This window comes from Cupressus sempervirens, chromosome 3 (genome assembly GCF_028749045.1).
Source record: "Cupressus sempervirens isolate cs-2001-9-10 chromosome 3, ASM2874904v1, whole genome shotgun sequence".
Classification (NCBI taxonomy): Eukaryota; Viridiplantae; Streptophyta; class Pinopsida; order Cupressales; family Cupressaceae; genus Cupressus; species Cupressus sempervirens.
Genome location: NC_143120.1, coordinates 292,117,960 through 292,138,034, shown reverse-complemented (window position 1 = coordinate 292,138,034; position 20,075 = coordinate 292,117,960). Strand labels below are relative to the sequence as shown.

The 20,075-nt window shown below is 38.7% G+C and overlaps 1 protein-coding gene across 5 annotated transcripts in view; it reads left to right on the top strand.

Moving 5' to 3' along the window:
- Positions 1-20,075, top strand: part of LOC149566113 (uncharacterized) — a 227,600-nt gene that overhangs the window by 153,977 nt on the left and 53,548 nt on the right. For 2 of the 5 annotated variants that reach the window (XR_016362121.1, XM_089819543.1), the window contains exon 12: positions 9,119-9,221. The exons of the other annotated variants lie outside the window; for them this stretch is intronic. Coding sequence is in view for 1 of the 2 variants with exons in the window: in XM_089819543.1 (XP_089675669.1) it covers positions 9,119-9,215 (97 nt within the window). In the remaining variant the exon portion in view is untranslated. The remainder of the gene's footprint in view (positions 1-9,118; positions 9,222-20,075) is intronic. 5 annotated transcript variants of the gene reach the window in all.

Sequence of the window (20,075 nt, the reverse complement as noted above, 5' to 3'; positions counted from 1 at the left end):
TATAGAAGAGTCCAAGATGCCTTCTTTGGGCATTTTCGATGCTTATTTAATAGACAATTATCTTTCAAGAGGGTATCTGATGCAACATGGGAAAAGGTGAATCAATACAGGGGTATTTTCATTCAATTTCCAAATTTTACATACTTAAGAGTTGGGTATTTCAAAGGAGAACTGTATACCTTACCTCAGTATGCTACAGATCAAATCATCTTGATGGAGCTTGCTAGACAACTCATGGACGTGCAAAGTGATCAACATGCTATGCATAGACTTTGTTTTGGCATTACTTCAGCCAAACCCTTGGCGATTGACAACTATTCAATCAATTCTGTGCCCAAACCAAAGGACATGGAAGCAGAGTTGCAGTTGATCACCTTGAAGAAGTTCAAGGCCAGATTCGACTTTGATTACTGAGAAATGAATTCTCAAATGAAAAGAGCTTACACACATGTTCATCGGATTGAGAACATCTAGATTGATACGAGAACAGAGCTTGACATAATGAAGATGGACTATTGCAGATTAACCCTTCAATAGATAATTGATCTCAACATGTTGGAGATTCCTTCAGATTTCCAAGTTGACGATAATGACGACATCCTTGATCTGGAGTTTCATCAAGTCGACTTTGATAAGAAATGCCCTTTTCCTATTCAGTGGCAACAGAAGGAAGGTACATCCATCATGGATAGATTTCAGTCCATCTTGGTAAACACCAACAAATGGCTGAAAAATAAAGGCCTTAAAAGAGTTAATTTTAAGATGGGCTTGGATTGTGGAAGCTTCGGCCCTCCTAGCAGGAAGTCACAGCTAGAGATTACAGGGAAAGATGGTGCCTCATCTTCTAATACTAAGGGTTCTCTCAAATTCAAGTTAAAGGGTGGAAATGGCTCTAAGTCACCTCAGATCTTTGACCAGTTCAAGAATCAGAGGAAGAATTAGAAGAGGAACTAGAGACATTATCGGATAAAGAAGATACAAACGAAGAAGGGGATGTCATGATCATATCTCCACCAAAACCTGTACAAACTCATGCACCATGCATACATGAAGCACCTTTTCTAGATGAAATAGATGACGACGTGGATTCATTCTCCATTGTTTTCACTCCTCCTATTCCTGTTTTGAAAGTTAATATAATGGCTCTTCCTATTTCTTCCGGTGCTCCTCTCATTTGTTGAAGTATAGCTTCAGTCAAAGTAATACTGAACATTTCAAATTGGTTTTATGATTATATTGAAGGTAAGAATACACATATACATATACCTATGTGTGTATATAAATAAATAAATAAATAAATAAATATATATATATATATATATATATATATATATATATATATATATATATATATATATATATATATATATATATATATATATATATATATATATATACACGTATGTGCATATATATATGTGAGTGCAATTAATATTTTGCCAGTGATATCGGGCTTCACTTGTTATTGAACATATTACCATCACCGATTTATATTGCTGTTATGTATTGGTTATAATTTGTATTGGGCGTGATTACTGCCGCCGATCATTAACTTAGTAATTGCATTGTTATCAAAGGATAATCAAGTAGTCATGCCCACGTATGGGGACATGACCCTTCGTTGGTTATATAATATCATTTCTTCGGTGGGGACTTAACATAAATCATTCACAAGTCATATATGCAGTCCCAGTGATCTTTCTGTCTGTAATGTCCCCTCTTTAGTTCGACATGGCATTGATCATGGATTTGCCTATTCCAGACTCTCGTAGGCAAATGGTGTGGAAAGAGAGTCAATTCTCCGGATCAGATAGTCATATCTTGCTCTTGAAGAAGTGTTAAGACGTTATATTTTATCATTATGTGATATTGGGGCCCACATGTTATAATTTAATTTGAGTTGCACTTTTTTATTTTATAAAATTACTTTATTATAAAAAGTGCATTATAATGAGAATTTATAAAGGATGTTTCTAGAAGTTCTAGCAACTTCTTAGAAAAGTGAATAAATAGAGGGTTGGGCCTCTCATTTGGACATGCTTGGATTTGAGAACTCTTCTACTTCTTCATTGTGAAGACATTTGTAGACTTTGGATCTGCAAATTATTATTCGATCTTTGGGAACGAATCACTCCCTTGGATTGGCGACTTTGAGGGTGTGAAATATCACCTGAATTGTTGCATAATTGGAGTTGGTATTCAGCCATCTCATTGGAGCTTATTGAGAATTCGTTGTTAGGGTTTGTTTTTGGTTGGAATAAGGATTTCAGATTTGCCCTATCATTGGAGAAGCATTTGACAAAAGTTTGAAGACAGAATAAGTGCATTTTCAGAATTGGCAAAGCAGGGTTCGGAACCACATAATTGCTCATATCTCCTCAACCCCTTGGAGTTATTTTTTTATGGTTTTACAGGGTTACTACCTAACCCTAGGCGCCCATTTTCCTTGCATTTGGGGGTCCCAAAACCCTAATATTATTTTATTTCAGCAGCCGTACAGGTACGGCCTGGTACGGCCTTGCTAGTTTGGGCAGCAGCAGCAAATTAAGGACAGTTTGGGGGTGCGGTTGGAGGTCTTCATCAACGATCTGCAGCAAAACGTGGTGTTCTTCCATAGTTCTTCAAACCAGGTTCTTGCATTCTGAAATATATGTCAATTTTTGGGTAAATTTGCTATCATACAGTCATTGTAATAATCAGTCCAGAATTGGTAATAAAACAATTTCAGAATTTATTGCATTGTAATTGAAATATCGTTCAAAGGCTTTATATATATTGTAATTCTGCGATTATATTCTGAAAGTATCAAATCTGAAATTGCCATATTTTGAATATTATTACTGTTATTATTCATTACATGCCAAGTGTTTGACAAATTCCTAAGTTCGGTTTAAGGGTTTCAGTGGCCTTTATAGAGAGGGTCATTATAGTGGTATCAGAGCTATAAGTCTTGCCATCCTGTGGAGGTCTTATAGGGAATTTGGAACAGCTGGATAGGAGGGAAAGTGTTTGACAAAATGTCAAAACACTAAAATCAGAGCATGCGACAAAGGCCTTATAATTTTCACAATACCAAAGCAAGACAAGATAGGATTTCTGACCTGCAGAGCGAACAGTCTAGCTCATCTATCCAGGTGGACATAGAATCCAGTCATACAGACACAGGGGAGGTATTTTTTGATCAAGACTACGACTACAATATGGATAGAGGCGGGAATGCCGGTCCAGATCCGCAAGAGGAAAGATTTTTACAGTTATTAGACACCTTGGCACAGGGACAGCGATTAGCTGAACAAAGAGCACAAGAACAGAATCAGAGAATGGAGCTTATGATGCAGATGATGGCTCGACAAATGGGGTTGAACGCTAACATAGGTGGAGGAAATAATCAGAATGGTCACAATCAGAATGGGAATAATCAGGATGAGAGACATAATGGAGGCGAACAAATTGGGAACAATTTCGGTCATGCCCCCCAGCAAGCTAGGACAGTGAGTTCGAGGCCTATGATTCCTACGTTCCTTCCTAGAGCTCCAGAGCAGTCGGTACCAGAACCCCAGATCACTGACATACAGGATCAGCTGAGGAGAGATTGGGAAGCAGGAGGACTAGATTTTACAGCTGCAATCACCTTTAGAGAGTATATGGATGTGCGAATGAAGCATATGCCTCGTGGACAAGACAGGACTCAGAACTATGAGCTACGAAAGAAAGTAGGCAAACTACAGTTACCATATTATGATGGCTCGGGGAAGTCTACAGCAAGAGCTTGGGTTCAAAAGCTTGACACATACTTTCAATTGAACCCTATGTCTGAGGAAGAAGCTATTAAGTATGCAGCAATTCACCTGGATGGGTTAGCACACGAATGGTGGCATCATGGTATGATCACTATGGGTCATGCACACATTACCTCATATGTGGAGTTTACGGAGAGACTGATTGAACGTTTTGATAAGAAAGATCCAGAACTCCATTTCAAGGAATTAGCCCAGCTTAAACAGTGGGGCTCATTGGAAACATACATTTCAGAGTTTCAGAAACTTGCAGTGTTAGTAACAGATGTATCTGAACGAAGGCTATTGGTTTTATTTATGGATGGGTTAGTTGATCCGTTGAGAGGGTGGATTAAAGCTCTCAACCCTCCCACTTTGCAGGAAGCCATTAAGAAAGCTCGTGACATGGATTCCTCTTCAGCTTCTAAAAATAAATTTCAGGCAAAGAGTTTCCCTTCAGGAAAAGATAAGGACAGGAAACCCTTTCATAGAGAGGCACAGCTACCTAAGGAAGAAAGTAAGAGGCTGGACAAGGAGACACTTAATGACTTGCGTAGGAAGAAGCTATGCTTCTATTGCAAAGGCCCGTATGAGTACGGCCATGACTGTCCTATGAGGCCAAAAGGGAAGGCCAACCGGGCAATGTGGGCTTATTACGAAGGCTCAGATTCAGATGGTTCAGAACATCATGATGAGGATCCTGATGAAGCAGAGGGAGAACAGGAGATAGACAGTGCAGGGCAAAGGCAGGAAACAGAGCTACATTTACAGGAAGCACGACTGTCTAGTATCCAGAGAGAGGGATCTTTCAGACTTCGGGGAGTCTTGGCTGGGCAAAAGGTTATTACATTGTTGGACACAGGTGTCACGCATAATTTCATTGATGCACGATTTTTAGAGAAGCGTGGACTCATTACTGAGGAGTTCGAAGGACTAAGAGTCAAGGTAGCTGATGGATACACTCTTCGTTGTGACAGGATGGTACGAGACTTACCTTTGCGCTTGAACAACTATGAGTTTAAGGCGGATTATCTTGTGGTCAACATGGGTGACATGGACATAGTACTTGGGATGCAGTGGCTACATTCATTGAAGGTGGTTACCCTGAGATTAGAGGATATGGAGATACAATTCGAAATGAATGGTAGGACTCATGTGCTAAAGGCTATCAGTAATGGAGACATCAGGACTATCTCATTTAGGCGGCTGGAGAGATTAACTAGGCATAATGATATAGAGTGGGCAGCAGTTTGTACTTTGATACCTACACAGGAGGAGCAACATAAGGCGGAATATCATCCTGATATTCAGAAGTTGAGGATTAAGTACGAAAAGGTATTCAGTGAGATTCCACCAGGCAGGCCACCGGACAGAGGCATTGAGCATATTATTGAGCTGGAGGAAGGTGCTAAACCTATCATGGTCACACCATATCGACATCCAAAGCGACTCAAGGATGAGATCGAAAGGACCATTGAGGAGTTGCTAGCGATGGGGCACATCCGACCCAGTAAGTCACCTTTTGCATCTTCTATTGTTTTGGTAAAAAAGAAGGATGGAACGCTTCGGATGTGTATTGATTACAGGGCATTAAATAAGAGAACCATTAAGAACAGGTATCGTATTCCTCGCATTGATGAGTTGATAGATGAATTGCATGGGGCCTGTTATTTCACGAAAATTGATTTGAGATCAGGATATCATCAGATCAGAGTCCGTGAACAGGATATTGAGAAAACTGCTTTCAGATGTCATTGTGGGCACTTTGAGTTTGTAGTCATGCCTTTCGGCCTGACCAATGCACCTGCCACTTTCCAGTCCACTATGAACAGAGTTTTCCACCATCAGTTGAGGAAATTCGTGCTGGTGTTTTTTGATGACATTTTGATCTATAGCCGATCATGGCAGGAGCATCTAGAGCATTTGGAGACGGTGTTGAGCATTCTACAGAAGGAGTCCTTGTATGCAAAGGAGTCCAAATGTGACTTAGGGATGAGCGAGCTGTTATATTTAGGACACATCATTAGTGCAGAGGGAGTGCGGATGGATCCTGAAAAGATTCGCGCTATTGTTGATTGGCCTCCACCAGAGAACCTTACACAGTTAAGGGGGTTCCTTGGTTTATGTGGTTTTTATCGCAGGTTTGTCAGTGGCTACTCACGACATGCAGCTCCCATGACAGATTTACTGAAAAAAGGGGAATTTGTGTGGACTCAGAAGGCACAGGACTGTTTTATGAGATTTAAGGAGATAATGACTACCTGCCCAGTTCTAGCATTACCTGATTTTACGAAGCCATTTGAGCTTCAATGTGATGCATCTGGAGAGGGAGTAGGTGCTGTACTTATGCAGAATAAGCACCCCATAGATTATGAGAGCAGGAAGCTCAGAGGCCCTGAGCGTTCATTCAGTATATATGATAAGGAGATGTTGGCCATCATGCATGCTTTGGCCAAATTCAGACAATATCTTGTGGGTAGCAAGTTTTGTATTAAAACTGATCATAACAGTCTGAGGCATTTCTTGGGACAGCAGGACCTGAATGATCGCCAACAAAAGTGGGTAAGTAAGTTGCAGGCATATGATTTTGACATCTCATATGTCAAGGGAACTCAGAATGTTGTTGCAGATGCTCTATCTCGAAGGCCACACCTCACTATTATGGTTCAGATATCAGAGGATTGGCGACACTTGATTATAGCAGAGTATGCCAGGGATACATGGGCCTCCGATATAGTAGAGGGAACAGTGATTGATACCAGATACACACTTGTGGATGATTTGATCATTTACAAGAACAGGATTTACCTAGTCCCAGGATCGAAGGTTAAGCAATTGATTATGAGAGCACTTCACGACTCACCGACAGCAGGCCATCCCGGGTACTTCAAGACTTACAAGTCGGTTCGAGAGCGGTTCAATTGGAAGGGGCTGAAAGCTGATGTTTTGCAGTATGTTCGAGAGTGTCATGTTTGCCAGCAAAACAAACAAGAACACAGCTATCCGGCAGGGCTCCTACAGCCACTTCCGATTCCCGACAGGAAGTGGGAATGCATCTCCATGGACTTTATCACAGGTTTGCCCAAGGTACAAGGACGAGATTGTATTTATGTGGTGGTAGATAGATTAACGAAATATGCTCATTTCTTTCCTATCACCACTACACATTCAGCAGCTCAGGTGGCAGAGGTTTTCTTTCGGGAGGTTTTCAGATTGCACGGCTTGCCTCAGAACATTGTGAGTGATAGGGATAGCCGTTTCATGAGTCACTTTTGGCAGGAGGTATTCCGGTTATGTGGCACGGAGCTTACACCCAGCACTAGCTATCACCCACAAACCGATGGTGAGACAGAAATTGTGAACAAATGGGTGGAAGGGTATTTAAGGAATTATGTGGCAGCTCAGCAGCGAGCTTGGGTCAGATGGATATATCTCTGCGAGTATTGTTACAATACTACATATCATATGACTATACAGATGACACCCTTCATGGCACTTTACGGTTATGAAGCACCTAGTTTCTTGGATTTGTTGTTGAGCGACAACCGGGTACCCAGTGCAGGTGAATTATTACAGGAGAGTAAGGATATAGTTGCTACCCTCAAAGACAATATTGCAAGAGCTCAGAACCAGCAGAAGCAGTATGCAGACCAGAAGAGAACTGAGCGTAGTTTTGAGGTAGATGATATGGTTTACCTCATGTTGCAGCCATACAGGCAATCTACTATTAAGAAGAGTGGTGCAGAGAAACTTAAGCCACGCTATTATGGACCATTCAGGATTATTAGGCGAGTTGGTGAAGTGGCTTATGAGTTGGAGCTTCCCGCAGACGGCAGAGTGCACAATGTGTTTCATGTGTCTCGCCTCAAGAAGGCGTTGGGTCAGAATGTGGTGCCTTCTGCAGTATTACCTCCTTTAGACGATGAGGGAAAATTGATTTTAGTACCAGAATCCATCCTGGAGAGCAGAGAAAAGCAGCTTCGTAGAAGGGTGATCAGAGAATACTTGGTTAAGTGGAAAGATTTACCTGTTGAGGATGCTACTTGGGAGGGGGAGGCTATTTTGCAGCACCCGGCGTTGAGATTGCTTGAGGCCAAGCAATTTCAGGAGGGGCGGACTGTAATGTCCCCTCTTTAGTTCGACATGGCATTGATCATGGATTTGCCTATTCTAGACTCTCGTAGGCAAATGGTGTGGAAAGAGAGTCAATTCTCCGGATTAGATAGTCATATCTTGCTCTTGAAGAAGTGTTAAGAGGTTATATTTTATCATTATGTGATATTGGGGCCCACATGTTATAATTTAATTTGAGTTGCACTTTTTTATTTTATAAAATTACTTTATTATAAAAAGTGCATTATAATGAGAATTTATAAAGGATGTTTCTAGAAGTTCTAGCAACTTTTTAGAAAAGTGAATAAATAGAGGGTTGGGCCTCTCATTTGGACATGCTTGGATTTGAGAACTCTTCTACTTCTTCATTGTGAAGACATTTGTAGACTTTGGATCTGCAAATTATTATTCGATCTTTGGGAACGAATCACTCCCTTGGATTGGCGACTTTGAGGGTGTGAAATATCACTTGAATTGTTGCATAATTGGAGTTGGTATTCAGCCATCTCATTGGAGCTTATTGAGAATTCGTTGTTAGGGTTTGTTTTTGGTTGGAATAAGGATTTCAGATTTGCCCTATCATTGGAGAAGCATTTGACAAGAGTTTGAAGACAGAATAAGTGCATTTTCAGAATTGGCAAAGCAGGGTTCGGAACCACATAATTGCTCATATCTCCTCAACCCCTTGGAGTTATTTTTTTATGGTTTTACAGGGTTACTACCTAACCCTAGGCGCCCATTTTCCTTGCATTTGGGGGTCCCAAAACCCTAATATTATTTTATTTCAGCAGCCGTACAGGTACGGCCTTGCTAGTTTGGGCAGCAGCAGCAAATTAAGGACAGTTTGGGGGTGCGGTTGGAGGTCTTCATCAACGATCTGCAGCAAAACGTGGTGTTCTTCCATAGTTCTTCAAACCAGGTTCTTGCATTCTGAAATATATGTCAATTTTTGGGTAAATTTGCTGTCATACAGTCATTGTAATAATCAGTCCAGAATTGGTAATAAAACAATTTCAGAATTTATTGCATTGTAATTGAAATATCGTTCAAAGGCTTTATATATATTGTAATTCTGCGATTATATTCTGAAAGTATCAAATCTGAAATTGCCATATTCTGAATATTATTACTGTTATTATTCATTACATGCCAAGTGTTTGACAAATTCCTAAGTTCGGTTTGAGGGTTTCAGTGGCCTTTATAGAGAGGGTCATTACACTGTCTTGCAGATTTTTGAAGAACAAAATACTAATCCTCATTCAAGCAGAAGATTCTCCAAGCATTGAAGACTATTCTGAAGTCGAAGATCTGCAATTCACAATCTGAGATCAAGTAAGTAATCTGATTTATTACAATCTGAAATATAGTTTATTTCTATCAGAGATCCTATGCATTAATATGGTATCAAAGCCTTCTTGATAAGAAACTCTATTATTCATAATTAAATCTGAAATCTGAGATTTATAAAATTAAATTTTATCCTCAAATTCAAAATGGTTAATCATGTAAGATTAGAGGATAGACTTGAGGGAGCATCAAACTTTTTGTCATGAAAAATTCAAGTCATGATTATATTAAGAGAAATGCAATTAGAAGAGTACATAGAATCAAACAAACCTATTCCTGAAAATGATTTGGATAAAACGACATGGAAAAGACACAACAACAAGGCTATGAAAATTATTGTAGACTCCGTAAAGGATCATATTCTCCCTTCTATATCTAGTCTTAAAAGTGCATTTGAGATGTTCTCTACTATTAAGGACACTTTTGAAATCAATAATACTAGTAGACTGCTAACTTTAAAGCAAGATCTTCTATACATAAAGATGAATAATGGGGAGTCAATTACGTCCTACTTTCTGAGAATTTTTGAATTAAAAGATCAACTTGCATAAATTGAAAATTGAGTTGATGACAATGAACTTAGCATGATAGCTTTAAGAGGATGTCCTCTATCTTGGGAAACCTTCATTCAAGGTCTAAGCTCCCGACCCGAACTTCCTAAGTTCGAATTACTCAAAAATGAATGCACCCAAGAAGAATCAAGATTAGTTTCAAGAGGATTAAGTATAAATCAAGAGGTAGACATTCAAGCTCTTCATGCAAATTCAAATAAGAAAAAAAAATTCAAACATAATAAGAAGGAATTTGACAAACCTACTTTTGAAGAAAATTATGAATCTGAGTTTCAGAGGGAAAACATTGAAGAAATTGAAGATGAAATTCAAAATCTTAATCTTGAGGAAACTCAAAATTGTAAGAAAAGACCACTTTGGGCTATTAAGGCTGTAGAGGAAGGACAAAACTTCGCTGCACCATTTGGAGCCGTGTGGGTTCCTTCTCTTTCGTTCAGATTCTCTACCCTTGGCGTATACAAGTTTACGAACTCCTCCCTTGTCTCTTCTACCAAAATCAATCTCTGTCGCATTTCCTCAAGCAAATCTTCAACACTCCTCAGTCGGCTAGGTGAATGCACTTCACCTCCTCGGTGCCCATCAGCAAGTTGTTGAAACTTCTGCCTTCATTCTACCGGTTGTGTTAGAGTTAATGCTTCCCGTGCTGTTCATCTATCATCCTTGTCTTTTATTTTGTTCCTATCTTTATTGAGCGAATTCGGCATTAATCTTCATAACACCTCTTTTGTACTAGGTTTGATTGGAAAAGACGCCAAATGTTTATCGTATAGGGTAAACGGATACTTATTGCATTAATAGACTAGAATGTAACACTGATCAGATACTTTATTCATTTGAACAAATATGCAACTCCAATTACAATGATGATCCATAAATCCATTCGGACGATGTACATATACTTCCTGAACGGTTGACTCAATAGTCATGCAACATCTTGGATACTAACTCAACTTGTCGGCTACAATATAGTTTTTACTGACAACACTGACTCCACATCCGCACAAGCATCCAGCTCCGTACACATCCAACTCCGCCTCTAGAACTTAGACCTGGGCATTAGTAACTGCAGTATAGGTGATATGTAATCACTTCATAATTTGTCTTCTACATATTATACAGTATGAAAAAGGTAATTAGTTGTAATCAGATAAAATATTTTGGACTGTCTGATATTCTCAACTCTTTGATTTACTGGACACCTTCCAGCTGGAACCTTCAATTATTTTTCTAATATCTAACCTTGCTTTTTCTTGAGCTAACTCAAAAATGGTAACCGGTAGCAGTCAATCATGCATATGCATATGATCTACCAGCAGCTGAAACTAAATGCTCTGTTTTAGAAAAACATTAAGCTTAAAGCTCAAACATTGACAACCTTTAAATAAGAACATCCCTTCTTAAATTCATCACAGGAATTTCTATGCTTTCAAGACTATGAGAATTGTTTTCAAATTAATACCAAAGTGGTAGCTTTTTGGAGGAAACTGTACATGCCTGTGATATTGTGGAAGAAAGTGAAGGCTGGCTGTGTTTGTTGTGCTACTGATGGAGGAAAACTATAGAGGTACTCTATGTTGCTGTTTACAATAAGTTACTTCCAGCTTCTTTCATTTTAATGCTTTGTTTCTAAAATATGTTCTTGAGAATGGACTCTATTATTCTCCAAATGCTTATCGCTGTTTTCTCCTACTGGAGTGAGTGTATTCTAAGTAGCAACTCTCTACAGAAATAGAATAATTAAGTTGTTCCATGTAAGAGGCCATCTTTCGTATGCTTTCAAAATACTGAACTTCTTCCTGTGCATGTGGTTGCTATGTTTTATTTATTAGAATGAATACTGATTAAGGCCTCTCACCACAATCTTCTAGTGCTCAGCACCACGATAGTGTGTATTGTCCTTTTTTCTCTTGGAATAGAATTTCCCTTCTTCATATGCCTCTCCAGTTTGCTTATACAATCCCTCTTTGCCTTCAAACCATTTTGCATGCCGAATTTCATCCGAATTTTATGATTGACAAACTTGAATTTGAATTCAGACCCTGTGACTTAGATTTGGGGTATAAATAGTGTAACACCAGTATTGGGGTACATCAGGACGAGGGGACACTAGGACGAGTTTTCGGGACATGGGGTAAATGGGCCTCATTTTCGAGATGGTTGGGAGTCGGCGACAAGTGGTGGACGGGGTAGGTACGGGTGTTGTATACTATAGAACTTGAAATGCTAGTTATGAAACGATGTTTCAGCAGAACATACCAAATTAAATACTCAAATATAGAAAAATTGCAATATAATTAGAACCATTGAACATTCAACATAGTAACATTTACATACCCAATAGTAATATTCAAAAATCAAAATTATAATATTCCCAAACTGGAATTTGAAGACGATCTCCTTTGGTTATAGTCTAGAAAAAGATCCCATGGCAGCAACAATATAAACAAGGTAGTAATTCATGTAGAAAGGTATGGAAGTCCCTACCTTGAGCAACTGTTGACAAAGTGTAGTGCTGATTAATTCTCCCCAAAGATATGTTCCTTATTATCCATGCTTTAGAAAATGAACATATACATCCAAGGTTCAAAATCATTAGAATCCTTGAGACCACATATCCTGTTGAGAAGGATAATAAGGTCTTTATATTTCGGCTTGAAATTAGATTTGTGAATGGTTTTTGGCCATCTTGAGAAGTTGTTTCTCTTGGAATCCAAGTAATATAGATTAACATACTTCTAATAATTTCCCTTATTCTCATTCCATATCTCCAAAGATGACTCTTTGGTTAGTTCCACGCACTCTGCGGCACTTTGAAAATCTGCTCAATAACCTCTGGATCAAGGCTTACATTAACATTACCATCAGCAACCTTGATTGTCTTTGACTTTGAACTGAAATGTTCTGCACATTGAAGAACAAACTCTGGTTCTAGGGAAGCCATGGGAAACACGGAGACCAAGTGAATATTACTCCTTTTAATGCATTTATTTTCATGACAAACAAGAGCTTCTACCCTTTGCAGGAAATTAGTCATGTCCACATGTCCGATCTTTGTATTTGACACATTGTCAAGAATGGACGTGATGTGAGATTGAGTTGCATGAGCCAACTCTTTATCAAATTGGTATTTCATTTTGCCTTTAGATTTTGATGGTGAGGGCATCTCTTGTGCTTGCACTGCAACACAAAAACTCCAAAATGTGAACACATCATCAGAGGATATTGCCAAAAAGGTTGATTCGGAGTATGTTTCAGACACTTAAAGGATCCAATGAGATGATATAGAAAAGAGACATCATGCATCTGCAGAAGATGGAAAATGGTTCATTAAGTAGGAATGAAAAGTGAGGAATATGCTTTGAGATTGAATGTGGAATGCATGGAAATGTGTGTAAATGGGTTCTCAAGCTGTCATTGCACAGAAAATGGATTACATGTCAATGCAAGATGTAATGAGGAACGAAAAGTGAGATGACACATAAGTGCGGATAAAAGATGAGCTTACATGTAAAAACTAAGACAAAATGCATTATGACATGGAAGGTGAAATTACATGTAATTTGCTCATGAAGTGTCATTGCATATGAAAGGAATGGATGAAATGTCGCTTGAGAAAGTGCGGCAAAGTGAGCTCTTATAGATGTCTCTGAGGAAAGGTGAAGTTCAAGTACATGGGAATGCATGCAGATGATATATTTTGGTCTTTTAAAAGTGTCTTTAGTAAAAAATGGGTTCTCAAGATGCAATTACATGTAAAGGAATTTTCATGCAATCATGACATGCAATTGAGTCTGGAGAGTGAGATGCGTGAAAATGGAAATGGTGAATGAGATTACATGTACGTGCGGATGTTGGATGGAAATACATGTAATCACATGTGAAGAATGAGATGCGAAGCATTATGACATGTAATGGTGGACGTGGAATGAAATGATGCTCTTGCATGAGATGATGGAAGGTGGAGTGAAATGAAACATGCTCAAGTTCTTAGGAAAGAACTTGCAACTTCTTCAAAATGAAGAAAAACCGAAATGCAAACCAGCAAAACACAAATACAAACAGAAAAGAAAAATGTACCTTTGGTAAAAGACTCAGACATGTCAACAAGCAAGTGACCTTAATATGCAAATTCGAATTTGGAGTTTAGGAATAAACCAAAAACATGAAATTGAAACTTTTCATCATTTTTAAATGGAAAATGCACTTTCCATGGCATCTATATCAACAAGTGTGAAGCATCAAGCTAAACATGCATAAAATCAGCAAGATAAGCATGAATTTAATTAGCAAGAAGGAAAATGTCCACTTACTTGATGATTATATGCCAAAAATTAAGGAGAAAGAAACTTCAACTTTGAAAATCTTCAAACAAACTTGGACTTCTTCAACCTTGCAATGATGAATTCGTAATGAGTAGTGAATGAGGCATTTTTCATGCCCAATCCCAAAAACATGTCCTAAAAACCCTCCCAACTCCAAAGTTTTCAATAAATGCAAGATTATGGGACGTTTTTGGAGAAAAATCATGACTCAAATCTTCATTTACATGAGTTGTTTTTAGCATTGAAATGCAAAAACGTGCTCTCCAATAGCAATAGCATGGATATTCATTACAAAATGCCCCTTCTAGATACAAAAATGTGATCTAGAAATGACAAAATCTGGGTGTTTTTGCGAAAATGTGCGCTAGAATGGAGTGAAGAAAGACATCTTTTGCATGGGAAGTTAATGTCTGATGCATGGAAACATCTTCAAATGTAAAAATGACCCTATAGAGAAGATCTTGACTTGGATTGAAGAGATTTGTAGATTCCAAGTAAAAACGTGTTTTTGGAGGGCAAATGCATGGAGTTTTTATTTCAATCTTCAAAAACGGGTTATAGAGAGGCAAATGCATGCTCTTGAAAGCAAATCACACCTTTTTGGTGTCTTTGCATGTTTAAAAATATGCATTCAAGGCTAAATGCACCTTTTTGGTGTAATGGCATATAACATGCATGTCTCACCTTTTTGGTGTCTTTGCATGTTTTTTATACGCTTACATGCATTTCCTTTCAAAATCGCACCTTTTAGGTGCAATTGCATATTTTTATGAAATATGTTTCTAAACATCTTGAACACAACTTAAGTGATAAATTAAACACATGTTAATTTAATTTTTGATGAAATATTACTTGGGCCATAAATAATATTTACACTATATAGTTAATATATAATGTGCAAATATCTTTTTAAAAGTAATATTTACTAGAGCATTTGATGTAAAAATAAAAAATTAAATCAAACTATATAGTTAATATAGTCACTTATGTGAAAAATCAAAATGGTAAAGCAACTTAAAAACATAACATAAAGTGAATTTGTTTTACATTTTTTAAAAAGTGAATGTCAAATTAAAAATTTAACATGATAAGTTTAATTCGAGCACTTGTATCATAAAGGTCCTATTTTTGGGTACTAAATTGGTCATATCTTTTGATTGCCAACTCTGATTAAGCCCTACGATAGATCAAATCGAAGGGAAAACCAAAAGCATTGACTTGAGCAAATGCAAAGGACCAAAAACCAACAAACACACTAAAAAATGGAAGAAGGGAAGTTGAAGGCCTAAAAGATCAAGCATAGGCTCGACAAATAGAAAAACAAAAAATACTTGATGAAAGCCTTTAGAAAAAGAATTTGTTACATGAATTGGATTTGATCAATCAATGAACATTCAGAGAAATGCGAAACTAGTTTAAAAATGTTCTGTATTGTTGCAGGACAAAACGACAATAACTGCAAGGCCTTATACCGCTCCCTGCATTCATCTTTCGCTGCTCACTCTTCATCTTACTCTTTATTGTAGCTTTCATATCAACACTTTCTTCGTTGTAAGAAGCGGCTTTAAATTGCTTCCCAGGACAGATCCCTCTGTGACACACTTGTTTATTAGCCGAAGTTGTTCTGGCGCACCTTGCTCGCCCGACAGCCTCCCATTGCCACCCTTGACTTTTGTTCTCTCGTTTCGCATGCTTGCACTCTCTACAACATTCTCGACCATCCCTCCATTCACCCCACCTCCCCTTCTAATTGCCACTTGTTTATTCCCTTGAGCATTTATGAGGCAATCAGATCTTGGAGATGTAGCAGAGTAGTTGATGACGAAGGGTTCTAGGCAGAGCTCCTCAAGCTTGGCATTTTGGTTTTGGGCTCTTGCGTTTCTGTGCTCTTTAATAGAGCTGTGTGCACCGGTTTTCCAGACTCTTGGTCGAGACACGTGATTTACTTGATTCATAAATTTGGGCTGGTTTTGGACCCCAGTAACTATAGGACTAGATTACTTGATAGGAGACATTGTAGGGCGAGAGGTCAAGCAAGTTTTCCGAAGGACTTTTAGACCATGGATCATATCTTGATATTGCAAACTATCATTGAGGAGGCTTGTCACTGCTCGGCGAAAGTCAACTGTTGTTTTGTGGATTATCAGAAGGCGTTTGATTCTATCCCCTAGGTCGCACTTTTCCAAAGACTCAAAGACATTGGGGTTTCAAAGACTCTAGTGATGGTGATCATGAGGCTCTATGAGATAGTGATAGGCCAATTCAAGACTTCCAAGGGTTTTTCGAACCCAATCCAAAGCACCATTAAGATGAAACAGGGCTAGCCTCTATCCCCCACTTTGTTTGGCATCCATATTGATGAGCTTGAGGCTTTTGTCTAGGATTCCTTGCTCCCCGATGAGAGTTTCTACCTACACCAGGTCATGATCTCTATTCTCCCATTTGTCGACGATGTGATTCTTCTAGCTTGTTCTCTTGAGGGGCTTCAGAGGCTTCTGGATAGACTAGCCTCTTTTTGTGACCTATGTCAGCTCGTTGTGAACCTGAGTAAGACTCGGGTTATGGTCTTCAACTACTTGAAGACTTCACACCTCCAATTTTTATTACAGGGCAAGGAGATAGAGATCGTTTCTTCGCACACTTACCTCGGGGTGAAGTTCTTTGGCACTTGGTTTAGCTTGAGACTCACTATTCTACCTAGGATTAATAAAGGGTTAGGTTCCCTCGCCATGTTAGAGAGACAGTGTTTCAAACAACACTTTCACTACACTTCCTCCAAATTGTTCTTGTTGGACTCTTTAGTTAGACCCACAACTTTATATGATTCAGTGGTTTAGGGCCCCCTTCTTGGACACCATTTGGTTCTTGGTTGAGCAAGTCTAGACGCTTTTCCTCAGGCGTATCATCAGATGTTACCATTCTACTCCTCATAGTGTTATTTTGGCAGAGTTTTGGCTCACGCCTTCAAACTTGTAGTCATCTTTGATTTGATATGGTTTCTTCACCATCTCCTGAGCTTTGCAAATTCGATTGGTGTCCACCACAAATATTCCTACCTGGCTTGTTGTTCTTCAATCATTGTTGCTGGTTTTGATCCGGCCACTACGGCTCGAAGCTGGTGTGCTCAAGCCACTACTCTATTGAGTTTGATCAGGATTGAGATTAATTGTCTCCCTCACTATTAGTTTTCTCTGGATGCTCCTACTCACCTTCTCCTTCTCGTTAGGAGCTAAATAGGCATGTGAGACTCGATATTTGCAGATAGTACATTATGATGACTTGGATCAACCCTTGAGAGGGTAGTGTTTGCGGATGGCCTTTTATGCCGAGTACTTTTTAGATATCTGTGATGGGATTATCATATGACCTGCATATTTGATCCTTCGTTGGTGCCATGCCCTTCGTATCTGTCTTGGTTCCTTCAGAGTTGGATCCCACCAGCTTAGATACTAGAATGACCATCACATTGACAGAGAGGATTGTATTTGTTGTTTGTGACCCTTGTAGAGATGGAAACAAAGACACAGTTTATTTTTGTTGTCCCATCTACTATGAGATCAGAGGGAGGTTTTACCATCTTTTTAGTGATTGGAGGTGCTTATTGGCTTTTTTCAATTACATTGACCAACATTACCTGGCTCTCTATCTTCGGGAGACCACTCAGCTTCAAGACTGTACTTTGCAACTTGTTTTCTTTTAATACTGGTACTTGGATTAGCGTATCACCGACTTTATGCACCCATGTACCCTGCCATGGGCATGAAGCGACAGTTTTGTACTCCTGCTCCTAGGCACATCTGATCAGTGAGACCCCATGGTGGTCTCACCAGATAGCCACACTCCTCATCCAATAGCATTCAAATACAATTTGGGACCCTTTTTCGCCTTGTTCTTTATCCTTTAGGGCTAGACTTCTTCCGGCCAAGGGAGCACCCCTAGTCCTTTTCTTGGTGGCTTGTTTTACTTGTTTGTTGCTTTATTGTTTTATAGGTAACGTTTGGTGTCCTAGCTGTGGGTGGTTTCCCTTGTTTGTGAACTTTCAGTTCATTAGACCCTTGTTGGTTTCTTGTTGGACATAAATAAAATTATCTTATCTCATTTCATCGAGCACATAAGAAACACACCTTCACAAGATGCCTATATTTTTGAACAAGGTAAAATTTAATAAAGCGAGTAGAAAAATTATAGGTCTCCATTCTATTGGTCTCACTTGTCACCCTATGCTTCAATGCAGGGTCTTTTCTACTTCGGCTTTGCATGGATCTTTCCAATGCTGATTTCATAGAAAAAAATAAGTCTGCACAGTTTTCTATCTTGAGAAAGAAATTTTTATAAGAAAAATAGAAAAAGGAAGGCTAAATGTTTACGGCTTGTTTGGTTGTTTGAATATGACTTGAGAAGTGGCATTCAAAATCCTGGATTTGGGATCTTGGAACGTGAAATCCAGATTAAGGTTTTGGGAATTTGATTTGGGATCGTTTGGTTCATCAAGAATTCATAGTGCCAAAATACATTTCCTCTATTTGGTTGCACATTTCTCGAATTGGAATATCACTGAAATAAGCATATTTTAAGTTTTACAGACCCCAAATTTGAGATAAAAACAAATAAGACTGCCATGTTAAACAAAGGTTACTTACTCGACTTAAGGAAGAGGATTTCTTGGGCACAAGGTCTTTTGGAGAGGGTTGAGTTTGGGCGTAATGTAGTGAGTGCAATGGCAACGCCTTTATCGATGTAGAGAATCTACTACATCTTCATCAGTGCAAACCCCTGTCAACTCTCCACAGATTCCTGAATTCTGAACTTGATCCAGATATGTTAAGGATGCGAATGCTTTTGCTATGTATGTGACAAAACAATCATCCCTTATCCTTACCCATTTAGAACGAGCATTATGATCATCGAATGTGAACTTTGATCTAACATGTGACCCTGTAATTTGATAGTTGCCAAACAAAATTTTGAAATTCCTCGAGATTATGGAATCTGAGAATACCCTACGGACGCAAGCTTGATACTTCTCATCATGAGGGTTCAGCATTTGATCACTACAAATTCATATAATTGTGATACATTGACCTACAATTATGTGTGATGGACTTCAATCGAGTGGGTTTATTTGTAGACCATGCTCATTTCCCATTATTGTTCTTGTGTAGAGACATGTTGGATGCACAACTTTCCCCACATTCAAATGATTTGGGCATTTTCCAGTTGTCAATAGCCATAAGGAGTATTGGAACAAGCACTCTTGCTATAGGTTCTATAGTTATAGTTGTGCTTGTATTGGGACAATGCATGCAAGATAGATACTCAGTTTTATGGTGATCTCTGCATTTCTTATGCATTCATTACTCAACATCATCGGCTTCGATCATCATAAGAGCAGATACAACACTTGTCGTTTCTAAATGAACATCCACAAATGGATGGGACTTTGCGGTTCCGGCTTTAGACATTTATCTATATTCACCGAGTCGCGAGCAATGAAGGTGTCGACTCTTGTGCACATTGGCACTTGTCAAACATTTCAATGCCCAATTTGTCTAGAAACATGTCCGGCGGACTTGAAAATATTTTGATTTCATTTAATCTCCAATGCTCACTTTTGTAGAGCAATTCCACCTATTTAGATGGAATACCAAATCCAGGTTTTGGGGCTAAATGGGCATTACCAAATTATAATTTTCCAATTCCAATTCTGATTTTGCGGACCCAAACAACTGATTATAATTTTTTAAGAATTCTAAATGCCAATTTAATTCTAATTCCAGCAGCAAAACGGAAAGATAAAATAGAGCTGAACAATAGTACGGATGGTAGAAAATGTGAAATAGATCTTTTCTTAGCAGCACACCTAGTTTTTAGCTTTTGACATTTGAAATTTTTTAAAGAAGGGAAACAATATACATGGCTTTGTCAAATGCACTCCAAATTTGATT